This window comes from Chiloscyllium plagiosum, chromosome 14 (assembly GCF_004010195.1).
Source record: "Chiloscyllium plagiosum isolate BGI_BamShark_2017 chromosome 14, ASM401019v2, whole genome shotgun sequence".
Taxonomy (NCBI): Eukaryota; Metazoa; Chordata; class Chondrichthyes; order Orectolobiformes; family Hemiscylliidae; genus Chiloscyllium; species Chiloscyllium plagiosum.
The window spans coordinates 78,782,016-78,804,590 of NC_057723.1; the positions used below are offsets into that span (position 1 = coordinate 78,782,016).

General features: G+C 41.8%; 1 protein-coding gene across 5 annotated transcripts in view; it reads left to right on the forward strand.

The window, feature by feature from the left end:
• LOC122556828 (rab11 family-interacting protein 2-like) overlaps positions 1 to 22,575 on the forward strand; it is a 38,416-nt gene that overhangs the window by 1,598 nt on the left and 14,243 nt on the right. For 4 of the 5 annotated variants that reach the window (XR_006313672.1, XR_006313673.1, XM_043704054.1 and 1 more), the window contains exons 2-3: positions 13,369 to 13,582; positions 19,616 to 19,664. Coding sequence is in view for 3 of the 5 variants with exons in the window: in XM_043704054.1 (XP_043559989.1) it covers positions 13,369 to 13,582; positions 19,616 to 19,664 (263 nt within the window). In the remaining 2 variants the exon portion in view is untranslated. The remainder of the gene's footprint in view (positions 1 to 13,368; positions 13,583 to 19,615; positions 19,665 to 22,575) is intronic. The other variant, XM_043704055.1, reaches the window with a different exon arrangement.

The window sequence follows — 22,575 nt, forward strand, 5'->3', positions numbered from 1 at the left end:
AGGGAATGCAATAGGTGGATGAAGGTGGGGGGGGGATGATGGTGATAGATCGTTGCAGATAGGTGGGAAGGAAGATGAACAGTTAGGACAGTTCAAGAGGGTGCTGTCGTGTTGGAGAGTTGGATCTGGGATCAGGTCAGGGAGGGGAGATGAGGAAACTGGTGAAATCAGCATTGATCCCGTGTGGTTGGAGGGTCCCAAGGCGGAAGATGAAGTGTTCTTCCTCCAGGCGTCGAGTGGTTAGAATTTGATGATGGAGATGGCCCTGGACTTGCATGTCCTTAGCAGAGTGGGAGGGGGAGTTGAAGTGTTCTGCCACAGGGCGGTGGGGTTGTTTAGTGCATGTGTCACAGAGATGTTCTCTGAAACGTTCCGTGGGTTGGCGTCCTGTCTCCCCAGTGTTGAGGAGACCACATTGAGAGCATCAGACACAGTAGATGACGTGTGTGGAGGTGCAAGAAAATACACCCTCCCCACGCCACATTCCTGATAAAAAGTTTATGTTCGAAATGTCGATTCTCCTGCTTTTTGGATGCTGCCTGATTGGCTGTGCTTTTCTAGCACTATACTTTTTGACTCTGATCTCCAGCATCTGCAGTCCTCATTTTCTCCTAGCAGCAGTATCTACAAGATGTGCTGTAGAAACTCACTAAAGATCCTTAGACAGCACTTTCCAAACCCATGACCACTTCCATTCAGAAGGACAAGGGCAGCAGATATGTGGGAATAGTATCACCTGCAAGATCCCCTCCAATCCACTCACCATCCCGATTTGGAAATATATCGCCATTCCTTCACGCTAGCTAGGTCAAAATTCTGAAATTCCCTCCCAAAGGACATTATTGGTCAACCCACAGCACGTGGGCCGTGGTGGTACAAGAAGGTAACTTACCATCTTCTCAAGGGCAACAAAGGACGGGCAATAGAATGTTGATCAGCCAGCAATGTCCACATCCCATGAGTGCATTAAAAAAATGACGAACTCAGAGTCAAGATGACTACCCCATTTGTATCAGTGCTAAGGTTTGCACAGAGAACTCCTTTAAAAGCAAGTTTTTTTTGCTGATCTGGTCAGAGTCAGAAATTCTGAGCCCATGTTTGATTTATTGATCAATTAGAGAACATGGTCACATGCAATGCCAACCCTTTGTGTATTTTAAATGCCCATTTTCTCAGCCGAACTGAACAAGTAACTGAGAAGCTGAGAGAGAGAGGAACAGATAGTGTGCCTTCCTCCCCCTCTCTACCTAACTTGCAATTTCTTGGGCCTTTCCTACTCTTATAGAGTCATAGAGATGTACAGCATGGAAACAGGCCTTTCAGTCCAACTCATCCATGCTGACCAGATCTCCCACACCAATCTAGTCCCACCTGCAAGCACCCAGCCCTTATCCTTCCAAACCCTTCCTATTTATATACCCATTCAGATGCCTTTTAGATGTTGCAATTGCATGAGGCTCCACCACTTCCTCTGGCAGCCAATTCCACAACGCATCACCCTCTGTGTGAAAAAGTTGCCCCTTTGGTCTCTTTTATATCTTTCCCCTTTCACACTAAACCCACGACTCGAGTTGTGGACCCCCCCAACCCAGGGAAAAGACCTTGTCTATTTAAACTATACATGTGGGCGGCACGGTGACACAGTGGTTAGCACTGCTGCCTCACAGCGCCAGAGACCCGGGTTCAATTCCCGACTCAGGCGACTGACTGTGTGGAGTTTGCACATTCTCCCCGTGTCTGCATGGGTTTCCTCCGGGTGCTCCGGTTTCCTCCCACAGTCACAAAGATGTGCGGGTCAGGTGAATTGGCCATGCTAAATTGCCCGTAGTGTTAGGTTTAAGGGGTAAATGTAGGGGTATGGGTGGGTTGCGCTTCAGTGTGGACTTGTTGGGCCGAAGGGCCTGTTTCCACACTGTAAGTAATCTAATCTAATCTAATCTAATCATGCCCCTCATGATTTTATAAACCTCTATAAGGTCACTCCTCAGCCTCCAACGCTCCAGGGAAAATGGCCCCATTCTATTTAACCTCTCCCAATAGCTTAAATCCTCCCAACCCTGGCAACATCTTTGTAAATCTTTTCTGAATGCCTTTCAAGTTTCACAACATCCTTCCGATACAGAAGGAGACCATACCAAACACCTTCTTCACTATCATATCCACCTGCGACTCTACTTTCAAGGACCTGTGAACCTGCACTCCAAGGTCTCTTTGTTCAGCAACATTCCCTCGGACCTTACTATGCAGTATATAAGCCCTGCTCTGATTTGCCTTTCCAAAATGCAGCATCTCACATTTATCTAATTAAGCTCCATCTGCCACTCCTCAGCCCATTGGCCCATCTGATCAAGATCCCGTTGTAATCTGAGGTAACCCTCTTCGCTGTCCACTACACTTCCAATTTTGATTTCAACTGCAAACTGACTAACTATACCTCTTATGCTCACATCCAAATCATTTACATAAATGACGAAAAGTAGTGGACCGATCCTTGTGGCACTCCACTGGTCACAGTCCTCCAGTCTGAAAAACAACCCTCCACCACCACCCTCAGTTTTTTACCTTTGAGTCAGTTCTATATCCAAAAGGCGAGTTCTCTCTGTATTTCATGAGATCTAACCTTGCTAACCTGTCTCCCATGGGGAACTATGTCAAACGCTTTATTGAAGTCCATATAGATCACGTCAACCACTCTGCCCTCGTCAATCCTCTTTGTTGCTTCCTCAAAAAACTCTATCACATTTGTGAGACATGATTTCCCACGCACAAAGCCATGTTGACTATCCTTAATCAGTCCATGCCTTTCTAAATACATGTACATCCTGTCCCTCAGGATTCCCTCCAACAACTTGCCCACCCATCAACATCAGGCTGACTGGTCTATAGTTTCCTGGCTTGTCCTTACCACCCTTCTTAAACAGTGGCACCACGTTAGTCAACCTCCAGTGTTCTGGCATCTCACCTGTGACTATATATACATTATATATAGAACATTGCATCCAGTTCTGGTTGTTACATTTTAATAAAGATGCAAAGGCATTAAAGAGGATGCAAACAAATCATGAAAGTGGTTCCAGGAATGAGAACCTTTTAGTCAAATAGACAAAATTTGAATTTGGCATTGTTTTCCTTGAAGTGTATGTTTGAAACAAATTTTTGATGTATTTAAATCTCACAGGTGTTGGTGGAATTGGGCTATGTTATCAGGAGTGGATAATGAAGCCTTAAGCTGAAGAGGATGGTGGAGGTTAGAGTGTGGGTTGTGGTGGGGAGATGGTGAATGGTGTGGCGTTTGGATTGGGATGGAATCAAGTTTAGGGGGTTTGAAGGGATCGAGTCTAGGTGGGAGCTAAAGTATAGGTTAAGATATCAGAGATGTGTCAGAGTTGGATTAGGTTTTTGGAGAGAGTCAAAGTTGGAGGTGGGCGATGTTGGGTTGGGGGGAACGAAGGCTAGGTAAAGTAGCGGGGTTGGTTGGATGGATAGTGGAAAGAGTGGTTAAATTGTGTAGTTACTCAAGAGTTAGTAGTCTTTTAATCTATTTAGCGTTTTTCTGATTAGCTATCCAGGCAAATGTGTCAAATCCTTGCATGTCTCAACTCTAACCGAAAGTCACAAGTTCTGGTGAAAGTTTTTTTTGGTAACCTGGTATAGGTCCTGGGGGAAAAGACTCATTCTAGAGGAGATGGTTACCTTGAGAAAGACTGTGTACTTTAAGAATCAAATTGCAATCTGATTTCTGGTTTGTGCAGCAGGTTGGGCACCTGTGAATTGTCCTTGATGGCACATGCCACCTAACCAAAATATGATAGTGAATGCATCTGTGTGACTGACCATGGGAGGCTGGAAAATCTCTTCTGTTACACTGTAATGTGAGGACCCAAGCATCTCATGCCTTGTCCTTAGTGTCTACCTTTCTTCTTTCAGTCATTTCCCTTCTGCATGGTTGCTTATATTTCAAATTTTTTTGTAAAATTCTATGAAGTTCTACGTTATTCAGTACAATATTAATGTTCGCTTCTGTACCAAAAGAAGTTTCTGCTTTTCAGAGTGAAACTTTTGATTTGAGTGTAATTCTCGCATTGTCAGATAGGGTAACAATTGCTGTCAGGGTTCCTGATTGTTAAACTTAGCAACTATATAGTTTTGGGACAAATTGCTTCATTTTTTGTGATAAATGTATGATTATTTTAGACCAAGCAATCTTCTTCAAACGATCTATTGTAGCATGGAGTTCTAGCCTAACCCTAACCTATCACATTTCCGACGCCCCTCCCCCAAGTCCCTCCTCCCTACCTTTTATCTTAGCCTGCTGGACAAACTTTCCCCATTCCTGAAGAAGGGCTTATGCCCGAAACGTCGATTCTCCTGTTCCCTGGATGCTGCCTGACCTGCGCTTTTCCAGCAACACATTTCCAGTTCTAGCTTACAGGGCAGGGTAAAGAATATGAAACATTTCATTTTTATTCATTAGGATAAAGCTGACCCTGTATTAGTGCAGAGTTTCTTCCTATTGAACAGAGCAGAATAAAGGGTTAAGTTTTGATCACAAAACAGAAATTGCTGGGAAAGCTCAGCAAATCCGGCAGCATCTGGAAAGGAATCAGTTATTGTTTCAGGTCCAGTGATCCTTCCTTATTGGAAGACCCTTCTGTTTAATGATGACTAGAGGAAAGTACCTGTGACTCAATTTGTAAATTAATCAATCCAATGTACAAGCCCTGAGTTAGGGTATATTTTCTACGTCATTATAAATACTATCAGTGAACGGCACTGTATTACAACAAAAGGAGCTGTAGTTATATACAAGGTAGTGTGGACTGAGGGTGTGGAATTTACATTAATATGTTACTGAAAAATCTGTACCTAATATGAACAACTGTCTTTAGTCTTTTTGTTCAAACCAGTTCTGATTAAATGTGTATATCTGAAATATTAACATGTCTATTCTCTTTACTGACATGCTGTATATATCAACACGTCTTGTTTTTACTTCAAATTTAGTGTTTACATGTATGTTTAAGTGCTTTCATATTCATGGTTTTTGGCACACTGAAGGTTGGCCTCTGTTAAAACCTTTAGTGGAGCTAGCTTTGAAGCATACTTGCAATACTGTATTACATTTTAGGCTGCACTTACAGACTGGAGTCCGTGCTCAGAGTCAGCATGACCGGCTCGAGTACAATAATGTATTATCCGTCTGTAAAGTAGTTATGTTGTTTATAGCATAATAATGTGTAGGGTAATAGCAGACTTTTTTTTTAAAGCATGATGTCACATTATGTAGCTTACTTGTACTCATTTGAAAAGTATTATCAGTGTTGGTTGTGCGATTTTTAAAAGAATGTCCTGCTGTTTTCCACTATTTGTAGCATAAAGAATTATAGGTAAATTGAGAGGGATTACAGTTCCTGCTCCACCCACCACCTGCCAAATTATACGTTAATACTTAATCCCTTAGCTCATGTCTTGGAAAGTAAAATAAGGTGAATTTTATTATAAAGGTCATTAATTATTGCCATCACTAATTTGCCCATGTGAAGTTGATGGTCAATTGCCTTTTTGAATCGCTGCCGTCCAACTGGTGTAAGACAGAGAGACAGGAGCAAAATTAGCCCATTTGGCCCATCAAGTCTTCTCCACCATTTGATCATAGCTGCTGTTTCTCAACCCATTCTCCTGCCTTTGCCCCACCCCTTGACCCTTTTACAATCAAGAACTTGTCTATCGCTCTCTCATATATACTCTATGATTTGGCCTCCACAGCCTTCTATGGCAATGAGTTTCTGTGGCTGAAGAAACTCCTCCTCATCTCGGTTCTAAAGGGCCATCCCTTCATTCTGAGTTTGTGTTCTCGCTTCCTCCTCTCTGCTACTAGTGGAAGCATCTTAGGTTCACAGAGTTGTACAGCATGGAAACAGACTCTTTGGTCCAATTTATCTATAATGACCAGAAATCCTAAATAAATCTTGTCCCATTTGCCAGCGTTTGGCCCCTAACCTGCTTAAACCCTTCCTGTTCATATACCCATCCAGATGCCTTTTAAATGTGGTTGTACCAGCCTCCGCCACTTCCTCTGGCAGCTCATTCCATACACTCACCACCCTCTGCTTGAAAAAGTTGCCCCTTAGGTCCCTTTTAAATCTTTCCCCTCTCACCTTAAATCTATCCCCTCTAGTTTTGAACTCCCTCACTCCAGGGAAATGGAGATTGTTCCATCACGCTAGAGTCTTCAGTCTCGTGGATGTGTTAAAAGTACAGATTTGAGACAGCCTGGGGAATCCCTTGTGGACTCAACCTATAAGCCTCTCTTGGTTTGTCCCGAAGATTGTACTCCTTGGAAGTCTGGAATAAAAAAAAACCTCTTACAGTTTAGTTTAATTTTAGTCATCCCTTTTATTTATTAATAGCATCACTGTTACAACATAACACTGATACCTATAAGCTAAGCTAACTGGGTTCTAATAACACCGGAGAAAGTGAGGTCTGCAGATGCTGGAGATCAGAGCTGAAAATGTGTTGCTGGAAAAGCGCAGCAGGTCAGGCAGCATCCAGGGAACAGGAGAATCGACGTTTCTGGCATAAGCCTTCTTTCCTGAACATTTTTCCAGCGACACATTTTCAGCAAGGTGTAAAAAAGGCCTATGGCATGCTTGCCTTGATTGGAAGGGACACTGAGTATAAGGGTAGAAAAGTTATACTCTAGCTTTATAGAACTTTAGTTCAGCCACACTTGGGGAATATTGCGGACAGTTCTGGTCACCACACTACCAGAAGGATGTAGATGCTTTGGAGAGGGTACAGAAAAGGTTTACCAGGCTGTTGCCTGGTCTGGTGCTTTTCCAACAACACATTTTCAGTTCTAATAACACAGGAGAGTAGGATATCAGCTGTTCAAGGGCCCTGGCAGATTACTCTGCTGTACTGTCACAAACTGGCTTCCTTTATACAAAAAGTTTACAAAAGCACTGCATGTTCTTAACTGGACAGGTAACAGTGAAGGACAATAATTCGGGAGAGAAGTTAGATTAGATTAATTACAGTGTAGAAACAGGCCCCTCGGCCCAACAAGTCCACACCGACCCGCCGAAGCGTAACCCACCCAGACCCATTCACCTACATTTACCCTTTCACCTAACACTACGGGCAATTTAGCATGGCCAATTCACCTAACCTGCACATTTTTGGATTGTGGGAGAAAACCAGAGCACCCGGACGAAACCCATGCAGACACGGGGAGAATGTGCAAACTCCACGCCTGAGGTGGGAGTTGAACCTGGGTCTCAGACGCTGTGAAGCAGCAGCGCTAACCACTGTGCCACCGTGCCGCCCACAAATTTAATTGATACCAAGTTAATGATAAATGCAGTTGGGTTTGTCCCGCTTTTTGTGGAGATGCAGTTCATTCCTGGGCAATTCTCCACATTGTCTAGGCGAAGCTATTATTGAAACTGTACTGGATCAGCTTGGCTAAATGCACATCTAATTTTGGAGCACATCTTTGGTACAATAGCTGGAATGTTGTCAAAACCCTTGGCCTTTTAAATATCCCTTGCTTTCAGTTGGTTCTTGATTTCACGTTGATTGGATTACAACCAAGAACAAGAACAAAGAAATTTACAGCACAGGAACAGGTCCTACGGCCCTCCAAACCTGTGCCAATCCAGATCCTCTATCTAAACCTGTCGCTTGTTTCCTAAGGATCTGTATCCTTTTGCTCCCTGCCCATTTATATATCTGTCCAGATACATCTTAAATTATGCAATTGTGACTGCCAGCGGAGGTGGTAGAGGCAATGTGTTCCAGGCACCCACTACCCTCTGCATAGAGAACTTTCCATGTATATCTCCTTAAACTTTTCCCTTCTCACTTTGAACTTGTGACCCCTAGTAATTGAGTGCCCCACTTTGGGAGAGGTTGGGGGGGGGGGGGGAAGCTTCTTGGTATTCACCTTATAGACCTCAATCAGGTTCTCTCCTCAACCCCCATCTTTCTAATGAAAGTAATCACAACCTACTCAACCTTTCTTCATAACTAGTGCCCTCCATACCAGGCAACATCCTGGTGAACCTCCTCTGCACCCTCTCCAAAGCATCCACACCCTTTTGGTAATGTGGTAACCAGAACTGTATGCAGTATTCCAAATGTGGCCGAACCAAAGTCTTACACAACTGTAACATGACCTGCCAACTCTTGTGCTCAATATCCTCTCCGATGAAGGAAAGCATGCCATATGCTACCTTGACCACTCTATTGACCTGCGTTGCCACCTTCAGGGAACAATGGATTAAACACCCAGATCTGTCTGTACATCAATTTTCTCCAGGACATTTCAATTTACTGAATAGTTTTCTCTTGAATTGCGTCTTCCAAAATGCATCACCTCCCATTTGCCTGGATTGAACTCCACCTGGCATTTCTCTGCCTAACTCTCTCTAGTCTGTCTATATTCTGCTGTATTCTCTGTCAGTCCCCTTCACTATCAGCTACTCCAATCTTAGTGTCATCTGCAAACTTGCTAATCAGGTCACCTATATCTTCCTTCAAATATTGTCTAACATATGATCGGCTGAGGAGTTTAGATCTAATAGAAACTTACAAGATAATACATGGCTTAGAAAGGGTGAACGCTGGGAAGTTGTTTTCATTAGGCAGGGATACTAAGACCCATGGGCACAGCCTTAAAATTAGAGGGGGTCAATTTAGAACAGAAATGAGGAGACGTTTCTTCAGCCAGTGTGTGGTGGGCATGTGGAATTCATCGCCATGGAGGCTGGAACATTGGGTGTCTTCAAGGTGGAGATTGATAAATTCTTGATCTCGCAGGGAATTAAGGGCGAGGGGGCAAGTGCAGGTAAGTGGAATTGAAACACCCATCAGCCATGATTAAATGGTGGCGTGGACTCGATCGATCGAATGGCCTTACTTCCACTCCTGTGTCTTATGGTCAAACAACAGTGGTCCCAGCACGGATCCCTGTGGAACACCACTGGTCACGGGTCTCTGTTATGAGAAACTCCCTCCCCTCTACACTCCCTGTTGCCCAGCCAGTTCTTTATCCATCTAGCTCATACAGCCTGGACCTCCAATGACTTCTTCTCCGTCAGCCTACCTTATCAAACGCCTTACTGAATTCCATATGACATCTACAGCTCTTCCCTCATCAATCAATTTTGTCACTTCCTCAAAGAATTCTATTAAGTTGGTAAGACATGACCTTCCCCACATAAAATCATGTTGCCTATCGCTAAGCCCATTTTCTTTCAAATGGGAATAGATCCTATCCTTCAGTATCTTCTCCAGCAGTTTCCCGACCATTGACGTCAGGCTCACCGTTCCATTATTGCCTGATTATCCCTGCTCGCCACCTTAAACAAGGGGACAACATTAGCAATTCTTCAGTCGTCCAGGACCTCACCTGTGTTCAAGGATGCTGCTTACATTGTTTAAAGACTGGCAGTAGTGCTTTTGGGGTCTTCAGGAGGAGGCAGAGTGGATCATTTAATGAGTACTTTTCGTTCAAATAGTTGCTAGTATTTCATCATTGACATTTGCACTTATGTGCTGTGCTTCATCGACTTTGAGGATGGAGTTGTTTGTGGACCCTTCTGTGAATATTTACTTGTCCACCGCTATTCACAATTGGACGTGGTAGGACTAGAGAGTCATAGTCATAGAGATGTAGAGCACGGAAACAGACCTCTTCAGTCCAACTCAGCCATGATAACCAGATATCCCAACTCCATCTAGTCCCACCTGCTAGCATCCAGCCCATATCCCTCCAAACCCTTCCTATTCATATACCCATCCAAATGTCTTTTAATGTTGTAATTGTAGCAGCCTCCACCACTTTCTCTGGCAGCTCATTCCATACATATACCACCCTCTGTGTGAAAAGGTTGCCCCTTCTGTCTGTTTTATATCTTTCTCCTCTCACCCTAAACCTATGCCCTCTAGTTCTGGACTCCCCCATCCCAGGGAAAATACTTTGTCTATTTATCCTATTCATGCTCGTCATGATTTTATAAACCTTGATAAGATCACCCCTCAGCCTCCAACGTTCAAAGGAAAACAGCCCCAGCCTATTCAACTTCTCCCTATAGCTCAAATCCTCCAACCCTGGCAGCATCCTTGTAAATCCTTTCTGAACCCTTTCAAGTTTTGCAACATCTTTTTGATAGAAAGGAGACCAGAATTGCACGCAGTATTCCAACAGTGGCCTAACCAATGTCCTGTACAGCTGCAACATGACTTCCCAACTCCTGTACACAACTCTGGCCAATAAAGGAAAGCATACCAAACACCGCCTCCACTATCCTATTTACCTGCGACACTACTTTCAAGGAACTATGAACCTGCACTCCAAGGTCTCTTTATTCAGCAACCTTACCATTAAGTGTAGAAGTCCTGCTAAGATTTGTTTCCCAAAATGCAGCACCTCACATTTATCTAAATTAAACTCCATCTGCCACTCCTGAGCCCGTTGGCTTCATTCTAATCTGAGGTAACCTTTGCTGTCCACTACACCTTCAATTTTGGTGTCATCTGCAAACTTATGTACTATACCTCATATGCTCACATCCAAATCATCTTGGATTTGATATGTTGGTTGTGAGAGCTCTTGGCTTTCTTGCATGCTGCTGTGCTATTTGGCTTGCATGTAGTCCTTTGTTGCTGATGGGTATCTTTATTTTTAAGTGTGCCTGGTATTGCTTCTGGCATGTTCTTCTGTACTCATTAAGCCCAATCTAACAATAGCACCCCTAATACTACTTTTTATAAGGTTTGCTAGTTGTGAGTAAGCCTGTGTTATGTATGATTTAACTAGCAAAATAGTACCAGAATGGCAGAATTACTATATTACAGGAGGATGCCATTTGCTTCATTTTATCTGCACTGGTGACCATTATCAGCAATTCTCCTAGCACCCTTCCCTTGTCTTTTCCCCATTATTTTGCATGTTTCATGTTATAATCTTGAATGTCTTGATTGAAACTGCCTTACACCACACTCTCAGGAAGTGTGTCTTGATCATAACCGATGTGAAAGTTTCTCCTTTGCTGCTATTGCTTCTTTTTACCTTAAATTTGTGCCCTTTCACTTGATCCTGTGAGAATATCTTTGTGCTTGTCCCTGCTGTGCAGATCCCTCACAATTTTGAGCACCTCCATCAAACCTTCTTTCAACCTTTCCCAAGAAAAGCAATCCCAGTATCTCCAGTCTATCTATCTTATCCCTGGAGCCATTACTGGATTTTGTTCTGCAGCCTTTCTAAAGTATCCTGCTCAGAAATGAGCACTCTTCCAGTTGAGGACAAACTAGTGTTCTATGCAATTTAACATGACTTCCTTGGGCTTATTAATAAATCAGCTTCTATTAATAAAGCTGTGGATGATGTGAGGTTTGTTAAACACTCTAAGCCTGTGCTGTCACCTTCTGTGACTTGTGTACCTATACTTGGGTTCATTTGCTTCTGCACCCCCTTCTGTCTCCATGTTCATTCTACCAAAGTGAATCTCTTCACACTTCTCTGCATTAAATTTCATCTGCCACTCAATCTCCCTTTCCTCCAACTTTACGATGCCCCTTTAAAGAGAAGACAGCTGTGGCTTATTTGATAGCAACCTTGCCTCTGAACCACAAAGTATGGTGCCCAAGTTCTATTCGAAGGCTGGAGTGCATAAAGAGGCTGAAACCCTAATGTACGAAGGAGAGAAGGCTGCAGGTGATGGATTCTCTCATGGCCAGAACTTCCAAGCAAGCATCAAAGCCAATTTGGTTGCTGGCAGGAAAGGGTCATTCCATCATAACTTTCACACACCTGGATTCTCCAAAGTACTTGATGGCATCCTTGAGACAACTGCAGTGGAGAAGAGGCAATTGTCCACCACCTTCTGGAATTTGCATTTGCAGGGTGAGTCTGGAAAAGATGCGGCAATTTCTTTGTCAAACATAATCCTGAGAAAGTCTAAGGTAGATTTCTGTGTAGCATAAGCTTTTCCCAGGGACGCCCACCGCAATAAACGTCAGCTGCTGATGAAAGACACAACGAGGTGAAAGATGCTCTTTGGTATACCTGAAAGTTGCTGGTTCTCCATCATGGAGAGCTCTTCATAAGTTTGTGATGCAAACTGGCACATTTCATGACCTAAGGCTACATGCCAAGCGATGTGCTAAAGTTTGGCACAGCTACTTCAGAGGGTTAATGGGAAATGGTCTAAAGATGGCCCACCATAGTACATTGAGGGGCCTCAACCTGTGCAAAATCCACTGGATTGTATGCAGCAAAGAATGTTTGACATGAAATATAAATGTATTTGTAAGTATGTAATTGTAAATATGGTGAAACACCTGAATCCCATCTACTACATTGAAAGAAACGACTATATTATTTTAATTAACATCAATTTTGAACTCTTATATAATGTGCCTTTATAACTTCTATAAATAAAGTATATTTTTGAAAAATGTTTGTTAGTAGAATTTAGCATACAAATGTTTCATCAGACATGTATAAGACTTGTTGTGAAATTGACGTGTGGAATATGGATTTTTATTTTCTTCATGGGATATAGGTGTTGCTGACTAGGCCAGCATTTATTGTCCATCTTGAATTGCCATGGAGAAAGTGACAATGAGCTTCCTTCTTGAGCACAACATTCCTTGGCATGTAGGGAGCCCTCAGTTCTGTTAAGGAATTCCACGGTTTTGACCCAGTGACAATGAAGAAATGTCCAGGTAGGTTCAAGTCAAAACGGTGTGCGGCTTCCAGCCTCATACCTGATGAAGGGCTTTTGGCCAAAATGTCAATTTTTCTGCTCCTCGGATGCTGCCCGACCTGCTGTGCTTTTCTCGCACCACACTTTCAACTCTAATCTCCAGCATCTGCAGTACTCACAATCGCCTTGAAGTAAGGTGTCTTGAGTTTTAAAAAAAAACTTAAAGATATTGTAAGAAATGGTGAAATCAAAGTGAAATGGGATAGAAAAGGGAAGGCTAAAGGTTAAGGGAGAAACAACATTAACAAGAAAACGATCTAAAACTCATTAGCAGTCAGTTGGTCAGCATGTGATTGGAGGCATTGCATCCCTCTTTAAGCTTACCTCTTTCTCTGGAATCTTCTGCATTTGTCATCTGCCCTGATGAAGCAATTGCACCACTGCTGGCCCAGTGTTGAAGTCAAAGCTGATTTTATTCAAGTGGGATTTCAGGGTACCTTTGAAATGTGTCTGCTGGCCACCATGCATTCTTCGCCAATTACAATTTGGGTGCAGAGTGTGACTGGGTTTACACTTTTTATTAAATGGATATTAAAATAGTTAGAACTTTTGAGGCCTCAGCATTTCTCATTTAACATCTTCTTTGTAGGTGGTATGATCTCCAGTCAAAACCAAGCAAAGCGGCAAAGAACAGAGGTCAGCTGCAACTTGCATTTGAGTTCCTACGTAACAACATGACAGCAAGTTCATATGAGTTATTCAAGAGAAGACCTCAATCTGTGTTTGATAAGTTTAAGGACAAAGTAACTTCAATAAAGTATGGAATGACTCATGAGATTTTACCATCTGAAAAGCCCAGCACTGTGAGTAAATAACTAATTATTTTCACCCTGTGATTGTTTCTTCCAGCTGAAGAGAATGGAGTTGGCATTTTAGTGTATTTATATTTAAAAGATGTAATGAAATCCTAAAGGCAGGGCAACTTTGAAATTTGGAGGGTGTATTCTTGAAAGGCATCTTGTGCATAGACATCCTAGGAAAATAGCCATTTACTACAGCTATTTTATTTATTTCTCACTGTCGACTCTCCTTCAACTACAAAAGCTGAATGAATCATGCTTCCTTACAACTAGGAAGCCTGGTTGGCCTCAACTGGCTACATTTTCAGCAAAATGTTCAGGCTAAAATTTTTTTCCTGACATACAAGGCATTGGATAGTGATCAAAAAATTAGACTGCTTGGTACTTTTCCTTCTTGGAGGTTGGCCAAGCTGTCTTTTACCAGCTTGGAATTAGATTGTTTCCTCTTATCAATGGGGTGGTGGGGTCGAGGCTCCCGGTTGTAGAGAGGAGAGTGCAGAGTAAGCAAACACAAGTCCAAAAGTAAAGTATCACTGTTAGCAGTCTGTTTCAGCCTCGGCACCTGAGGATACATATTCCATTGAAATTACTAGATTTTACATTGTTCCAGGCAAATGGAAGCTATTCTGGGGCTCCTCTGGCTCCAAGTGTAAGTTATGATTTTCTTTTTGTTTCTTTACATTTTTCCATTCCAAATTTCTGCGGTTTGTTTGGTGGGGCCAGATAATCCACATCTTCCTACATATCTGACAGTGGTGATAAAATTTGCTGAAAAAATATGATCTAGAAGATATAATGGTGTTGGGTACTGTGATAATTTCTGGTCTGTATTAGAATTGCACTAGCAACATGGAGTACAAAATGCTTTGGGAAAGTATAGGCTAAAGGACTGTTCCGTGTTGTACGTTGAGGCATGAGAGTTTCCACCGAGATTTGAAGTCCTCTCTGAGATGAAACATTGAAGCAGATGATGAATTAATCCCATCAACAATTTTTCTTCATTTCTTTTAATCTGGGCACTTTAATATAGACTTGTTCCATGCTTGTGAATGTTTCATTTTGTAATTTGGATTCTGACGCCGGTTTCCACAATGGTCAGCCTTCCCCAAAAGGGCTTCACCTTGGGAAGGTGAAAACTATGCTTCCACCTGTAGCAATCTATTTTGTTCGATAACAAAGGAACTGTTATAAATTTATTCACAAATGCCCAACAGTGGCAATGAAATAGAGAGAGAGAGAGAGAGAAATTGAGAAAATATACTGAAATAACAGTGGCAAAATGGTGTATTTTTTTTTAATGGGGATGTTAATGCCCACCAAAGGCAAATATCTCAGTTGAAGGTCTTCATTCAGGGCGTGTTGTAAGGGCCAATGGGACCTTGGGGTAAAGGACATTGCTAAGGATTTGTTTGCAATCACTCATCCTTCACTAGCTGTTGAGTATAGGCTAAGCAAGTTATAATCATGGTTCTGCTAATTATTCAAATGAGTGTTTTAGAGTAAGAGGTAGAACATTCTGAGTAAGCCTTTTTCAAATGTGGTTAGCACTGCTGCCTCACAGCACCAGGGATCTGGGTTCATTTCCAACCTTGCGTGATTGCCTGGAGCTTGCACATTCTCCCAGTGACTATTTGGGTTTCCTCTCACAGTCCAAAGATGTGCAGGTTAGGTGAATTTGGCCATGTTAAATTATCCCATGGTGTTCAGGGATGTATGGGTTAGACGTATTAGTTAGGGGAAATGCAGTACAGTAAGGTAGGGGAATAGGTCGGTGTGGACTTATTGTACTGAATGGTCTGTTTCCACATTGTAGGGGGTCTGTATTCTATGATTCTGAATGTTTGTTCTATTTCCAGCTCTAGTGTGCAGGTGTTCAAAAAGCTGTGTAAAGACTGTTCCTCTTTAGCTTTCAGTCATTTGTTGTGGACTAAAATAGGAAAAGAACTGCTTTAAAACATAAAGATTGTTGAATAATTGTACTTTTTAAAGCAAGTAACCTAACATTAAGTACAGGGGACTCCTGATTTACAAGCATCCAACTTAATGATTTGTACTTAATGATCCGACATTCGAACATTTCCTGTACTTACAAATAGCTACTTTATATCTTCCTGCGTGGTCATAGAGTTATAGAGATGTACAGCACAAAAACAGACCCTTCGGTCCAACTCATCCATGCCGACCAGATATCCCAAACCAATGTAGTCCCACCTGCCAGCACCCGGCCCATATCCCTCCAAACCCTTCCTATTCATAAATCCATCCAGATGCCTTTTAAATGTTGCAATTGTATCAGCCTCTACCACTTCCTCTGGCAGCTCATTCCACACACATGCATCACCCTCTGTGTGAAAACGTTGCCCTTTAGGTTTCTTTTATATCTTACCCCTCTCACCCTAAACCTATGCCCTCTAGTTCTGGATTCCCCCACCCCAGGGAAATGACCTTGTCTATTTACCTTATCCATGCCCTTCATGATTTTTATAAACCTCTATAAGGTCACCCCTCAGCCTCTGGCACTCCAGGGAAAACAGCCCCAGCCGATTCAGCCTCTCCCTGTAGCTCAAATCCTCCAACCCTGGCAACATCCTTGTAAATCTTTTCTGAACCCTTTCAAGTTTCACAACATCCTTCCAATAGGAAGGAGACCAGAATTGCATGCAATATTCCAAAAGTGGCCTAACCATTGCCTTGTACTGCTGCAACATGACCTCCCAACTCCTGTAATCCATACTCTGACCAATAAAGGAAAGCATACCAAAAGCCGCCTTCACTATCCGATCTACCTGCAACTCCACTTTCAAGGAGCTATGAGCCTGTACTCCAAGGTCTCTTTGTTCAGCAACACTTCCTAGGATCTTATTATTAAGTATACAAGTCCTGCTAAGATTTGCTTTCCCAAAATGCAGCACCTCACACTTATCTAAATTAAACTCCAATTTGGTGTTCAAATTTGCTGACAATCAACTTGTGAATGGACTCTAAAATGGAACCCATCCACCATCCAGGGGTTTCTGTTCTGTTTACACAGCTTCTTGTTTAAAGAGTAATGAAACCCTAGTTTGCAGATGAACTGGGGTCAAGGGATGTGCACAGATGGAGCTTTTACTGACTACAAGAAGCTGATTTCTCTTTGGACTTCTGACTTGTCATTGATGTCAAAGCTTTCTGCAAAATAAGTGAGGGTGGCTCCTAGGTAGCTGAGCAACTTAACAATGTGAATAGTTTCTTCAAAACAACCGGATCTCAGCAACAGCAGGAACGGTCTTGGTTTTTTTTTTGTCTGGTGAAAGGCATCTCAAGCCCAAAGAGAGCCAATTTATTTCCTCTTTCCAGTTGCTGTAAGCTGTGACTTTTAATTGGTAAGTCAATGACCTTTAAGTGGGAAGCAGTCGCGGTGTGTCTCCTACAGGTAAGTGAAAGTATCTGTTGAAGGAAGATTGGGACAAGCAGTATTCTGATCTGCACAAGAATCATCTCAGAAAACCCTGTGGACAGGGAATTACTGAAGTGCCTTCTCAATCTTTTGCTCCACCCACAACACCCTTTTATTTTCTGTGATTGGGAGATGCCGGTGTTGGACTGGGGTGTACAAAGTTAAAAATCACGCAACACCAGGTTATAGTCCAACAGGTTTAATTGTCGGACTATAACCTAGTGTTGTGTGATTTTTAACTTTATTTTCTGTGTGTAGAGAGAGAGTTCATCAAAGTGTGTCACATGGGTGACAGACACACACACACACACACACACACACACACACACAAACACACACACACTCTCCCTTTATTTTGTCCTTTTTAAAATTGTGGGCTTAAACAAGAGAGCCGTTTTAAACCCTATGTTTGAAAGGGTGGCTGAATTCTTAAAAATCAAGTAACCTGCCACCCATAGCAGATATTGTAAACAACTTTGGGACAAGCAGTAATTGAGGTTTAAGTGGCAGTGATTTGTAGCTGAGGCAGAGTACAGATATAGTTTTTGTTGATTAGTATATGGAACAGTGACCAGTTATCAATGACAGACCCTTTAGTCTGCCACAAGTTTGTGGTTAGTTCTTAGGTAACTGAACAGCTTAGAGCTGGAACAAGTTATAGAGAGAGAGGTGTGTCCAGTTCTGACCCCGATTGGGGGCTGTCTTTCTGTTCTCTGCCATCACACTTAATGAAAACCTCAAGAGCACCAGTTTATCTTCCCCGCAACAGTTGTCATAAGTCATGAGTTTCAACTGATATATCAGTTTTTATGAGTGAATCAGACACCTTGTGCTTTTTAGCAAAATGTGGAAGGGTCTGGTGAAACAGGACTGAAGCAAAAGAGACATAAAGATAATCTCAGTTAAAAGAACTTAGAAACAAGTTAACTGAAGCGTCTTTCCAGTTTCTTTTCTCTCTATCTATAACCTATTTTATCTTGTCTGTATGTGTGTGACATGAAATTTATAAAGAGATTAGTTTTAGTTAATTGTATTGTGTACTGATGGTTTCCAACTATTTATCCAACTTTTTTTTATAATAAATAGTGATTCTTGTTCAATTTAAACGGTCAGTGCTTACTATCAATCTGGGTCTGAAAGTTGGATAAATGAGGGAACTTTGCACACTGTGTAAAACTTTTAACCTTTATGACAACTCTGGAAATAGCCTGGTTTAATTTTCAGTGTTAATCTGAGCCATATCAGCGGAGTTAGAGTTTTAACTAAGAGACATGCAACAGTTTTGGCCTCTTTCAGCGTTGTAGTGATTTTATGATTTAATAAATAGTAATTATTGCTAGGTACAGAAACCCTACTGGAACTGATTGGGCTCGATCCTATAAATATATGTTGACTGTCGACCAGTTTGTCATGTTTTATTCGGGATATGTGAAAGTGAGAGAGAAAATCCGAAGTAGGATTTATGGGAGGGTTGTTTGGTATTTCCCAGCATTCTTGGTTATTGGTGTAAATAGCCATGTAATCACAAGCTAAATTGTTTCAGTGGGGTTTCAACAGAAGTGGAAAAAATATAGATCATGGGTTCGACTTTGAAATCCCAAGTTCTGCAAGCAGAACCACCATGAAGCCTATATTCTGCTTATCCTGCACATGGTCTGGTGGAACATATTAGAAGTATAAAGAAAATCTCCACAGTAACCTTTATCCAAGTTCCCACTGGCTCAGACAATAAGCAGTCTAGTATAGGTTTATAATTGTTTCTGTCTTATCCCTTCATCTCCTACAAGTTAAAATGATATTCTCACCCTTCCCAGTAGAATGCAACAAGTTTGAGGAACTGAGACCATCCTAGTGAAGCGCTCTCTTTCGTCCAAATCCCAGTTGTCTATGGTCACTGACCTAGACCTTCTCCCAAGTTGCAAGGATGAGTTCATTTCACTAATCAGGGCCAATGCTTCAGATTGCTATGTACCTGTACTCATTCAGCAATATTTTAAGATCGGGGGAAATAAGCAGATTCTGACATTTTTGAATTAATTTACTATTTTTGTCTTTTCTGTCCTCCTAGCCCACCTCAGTTTAACCTTATCATTCCTGAAGATCATTAATTGAACTGGATATTGTCTCAGTTTCAGTGACTCACTTTGGGTGGCTGCATGTTTGTTCATGGAGGGTGTTGGTCTCAAAATCTAACATTCTCAAGTTAATTTTCCAGCAGGGGACATTACATACTGTCAGAATAAATAACCCTGAAGAGTTTTCCTCTTGCTAGCCCACAGATGTGAGACCAACTGCATCCCCCCATTAACTTCTCAGCTTAGATCAGAGAAGTATGGACGGACCCAAATTAAACCTTAGACCTTCGAGATTGTGTAGGCAAGCTATGTACTGCCATTTGCAGCTGGGCCAAGAAACAGGAGAGTGGGTATTTGGGTAACTTTTTAAGTTACCACCAATAAACTATTCATTACACTCAACAGGAACTGAATAATATAATCTTGACAATAGAAGGTCACATGATGAAATACAAGATTGAAAAGTATTTAGTCAATTTGTTAGCTTCTAAGATTCTAAGCTAATCTTGGTGTTTCATTGAATAGAGCCTCAAGCATCACAAAAATGGAAAAATGTCGAAATCTCTCAGTTACGGTAAGGAACCAAATTCAATTCAATTTATAGTTCACTTGTTTGATCGTGTTGGACAATGTTCCTCAAAGGAAAGTCCACATTTGTAGCGTGAACCTAAAGGTAAGACTTTGCTTCTCCCAAACATTTCAGGTCAGTTTCCTAAATAACTCATTGTTCCATTGTGTGAGCCTAACATTGACCAGTAAATTTGGCTTTACACAAGCCTGCACAGTGCTCATAGATTTCTGTCGTTGATGATATTGCTTATTGTGGATTGTTCTCTTCATCTTTTCTCTGGCAGATCAATTTTAATATTTAAATAAGACTTTTAATGCATTCCCTCATTTACAATGTGGACCACATTACATACTGAACTACTCACTCTCATTTTGAGCCCAAGGGGAAAGCTTGATTTTAAAAGAAGTACTTGTGGAGGTACATTAGTTGCTGAATGAATATTATCCTGACTTTTGGTTATTACAGTTGGTTTACACTCTGCTATTCCTGAGACTTAGCTTGCAGTCAGAACATGTATGGGAATAATACTCAGAAAATTATCTGGGAACTCTGTCATTAAAACATTAATAAAAGTGCAAGTAGATTGCTAAAAATATGCAAATACAAACTTTAATCACAACTCTGAGAAGTATACTGTTTGACTATATTCATTGGGTTAGCTCTGTTGACTTGATGGCTGGTTTGTGATGTAGATTGATGCCAACAATGTGCATTCACTCCCCACGCCAGCTGAGTTTACTGTGACTGACTGTCCATCTCAGCCTCATCCTCACCTGAGATGTAGTGACCCTTGGGTTAAACCACTGCTGGTTGTCTCTCCATGGAGTATCTCCATGGTTCAGTAGGACAATGGTGACTTCACCCCCATCGTAGTAGTTCATGATTGAAGTGACACAAATTTAAGGATTATATTCCAGGGAGGTTAGTAACCATGACAGTTTAATAATGACCATTATCACAGCAACCATATCGCCCTGCTGGGGCATGTAATCCCCACTCCACCAAAAAAAAGGTTGTCATTGTAATTGTCTAGATTCTCATTCATCAAGTCACATAAATGTGCATTTGCTACAAGGAAACCTACAGCATTGCAATAACTTCCTGTCACCTTTTATGCTGCAGTATCAGTCATTCTGCTCCCCAACCAAATATCAACAGTGACTGATGCACTGATCAGAATGGCTGAAATGTTCTCATTGAGCAATGACAGTACTTTGCATAAATTTAGCACATTACTGTAGTTTTAAAATAGGAAGATCATTGGCACTCATATGCATTTCCTAAGTAACAGGTTCCTGTTCTTTTTTTCTGCTATCACTCATCGATAACTGTGTACTTTAATTCATTTGATACATTCTCAAACTAATTGAACGTTTAGGACGTGTAATTGTTTTTTATCTTTGCAAATGTTGAAAAGGATGCTTTTAAGTAATCACTCTGTTGTCGACTATTGACAGTGTTTGCAGGTTGCTATTCAAGGCTGACAATGACGGCGAAAAGCCAAATGTTAGAAGGCTAGGTCCAAAGTATAGCTGATTGTAGAGCATTCCAGAATACTGACCATTATACTTGCCTCTTCAGAGGCACTCGCCTCCTAAGCACGTCTGTCTTTTTGGAAACTGCACATTTAGATTCCCCAATTGGATTGCCACGTCTGCAATAGTACCACAATTGCTGTAATCAAAGTAGCAAATAACCTCAAATGGAAATTTGTTGAGGACCTGCACACTGGCTGGAGAACCAGAGGGTGCCCGAAATCGCATTTCTATGAGAGGTGCAATACTCTTTCTGTGCAGTCTGACACTTAATTGGGCAGTGTCAGATCTCTCAGTCACATTCCCAGCAGGACAGAAATTCCAACCTTTAGAGTTGCTGGGCAATCCAAAACAACTTCTGTGTCTCCCCTGTCAAGCCCTTTTTAGAATCTTGTAGGTTATAATGAGAGCAACTGTTCTTCTTAACTTGGATTAGTTATATTCAGCTTCTCGTAGGCCAGCTCCTCAATTCAACAAACAATCTAGTAAAACTTTGCTGTATCATCTCAAAAGTCAGCATGTTTTTCTTAATGGCTGGAATTTTAAGATATTGGGGCAGACAAGTGAAGGTGCGAGGCTGCTATGAAATTTGGTCTCAAGTCTACCGCAGTTCTACCTAATATGGGGATGGTATGGAATAGCCTGCTAATGGGAGCCATTTGAAACCTCTTAATGATTGGAGTAAAACTTGCTTATTCTTGTGCTCCAATCCATGTGCAATAAAGATCAATACATCATTTATCTTACCAATTACTTCCTGTACCTGCGTGCTGGCTTTCTCTCTTGTGTGAGTGCACCCAACGCCCTCTGAACATCATTTATAAATTCACACATTTAAAAGTTTGATCTTGCTACTGAAGTGAATGCCCTAAAACCTCTCCACATTATACTCTGTCACCCTGATGTCCATTCACTTAACCTATCTCCATCTCTTGCAGCTTCCCTGTGATACTCAGAGCTTACATTTCCACCTGGTTCTGTATTGTTTGCACCCATTACGCATACAGACTGAGTAGTGTCTAAGACATTGATATAGATTGTAAGTAGCAGAGGCTCCTGCACTGAGCCTTGATTTCCAATAGTCATGACCTGCAAACTTGAAAATGCTGTTTTGTCCCTATTCTTTGCTTCCTGTCAGTGCACCATTTAAAGGTATATAGAACATAGAACATAGAAGAATACAGTGCAGTACAGGCCCTTCGGCCCTCGATGTTGCGCCGATCCAAGCCCACCTAACCTACACTAGCCCACTATCCTCCATATGCCTATCCAATGCCCGCTTAAATGCCCATAATGAGGGAGAGTCCACCACTTCTACTGGTAGGGCATTCCATGAACTCACGACTCGCTGAGTAAAGAACCTACCCCTAACATCTGTC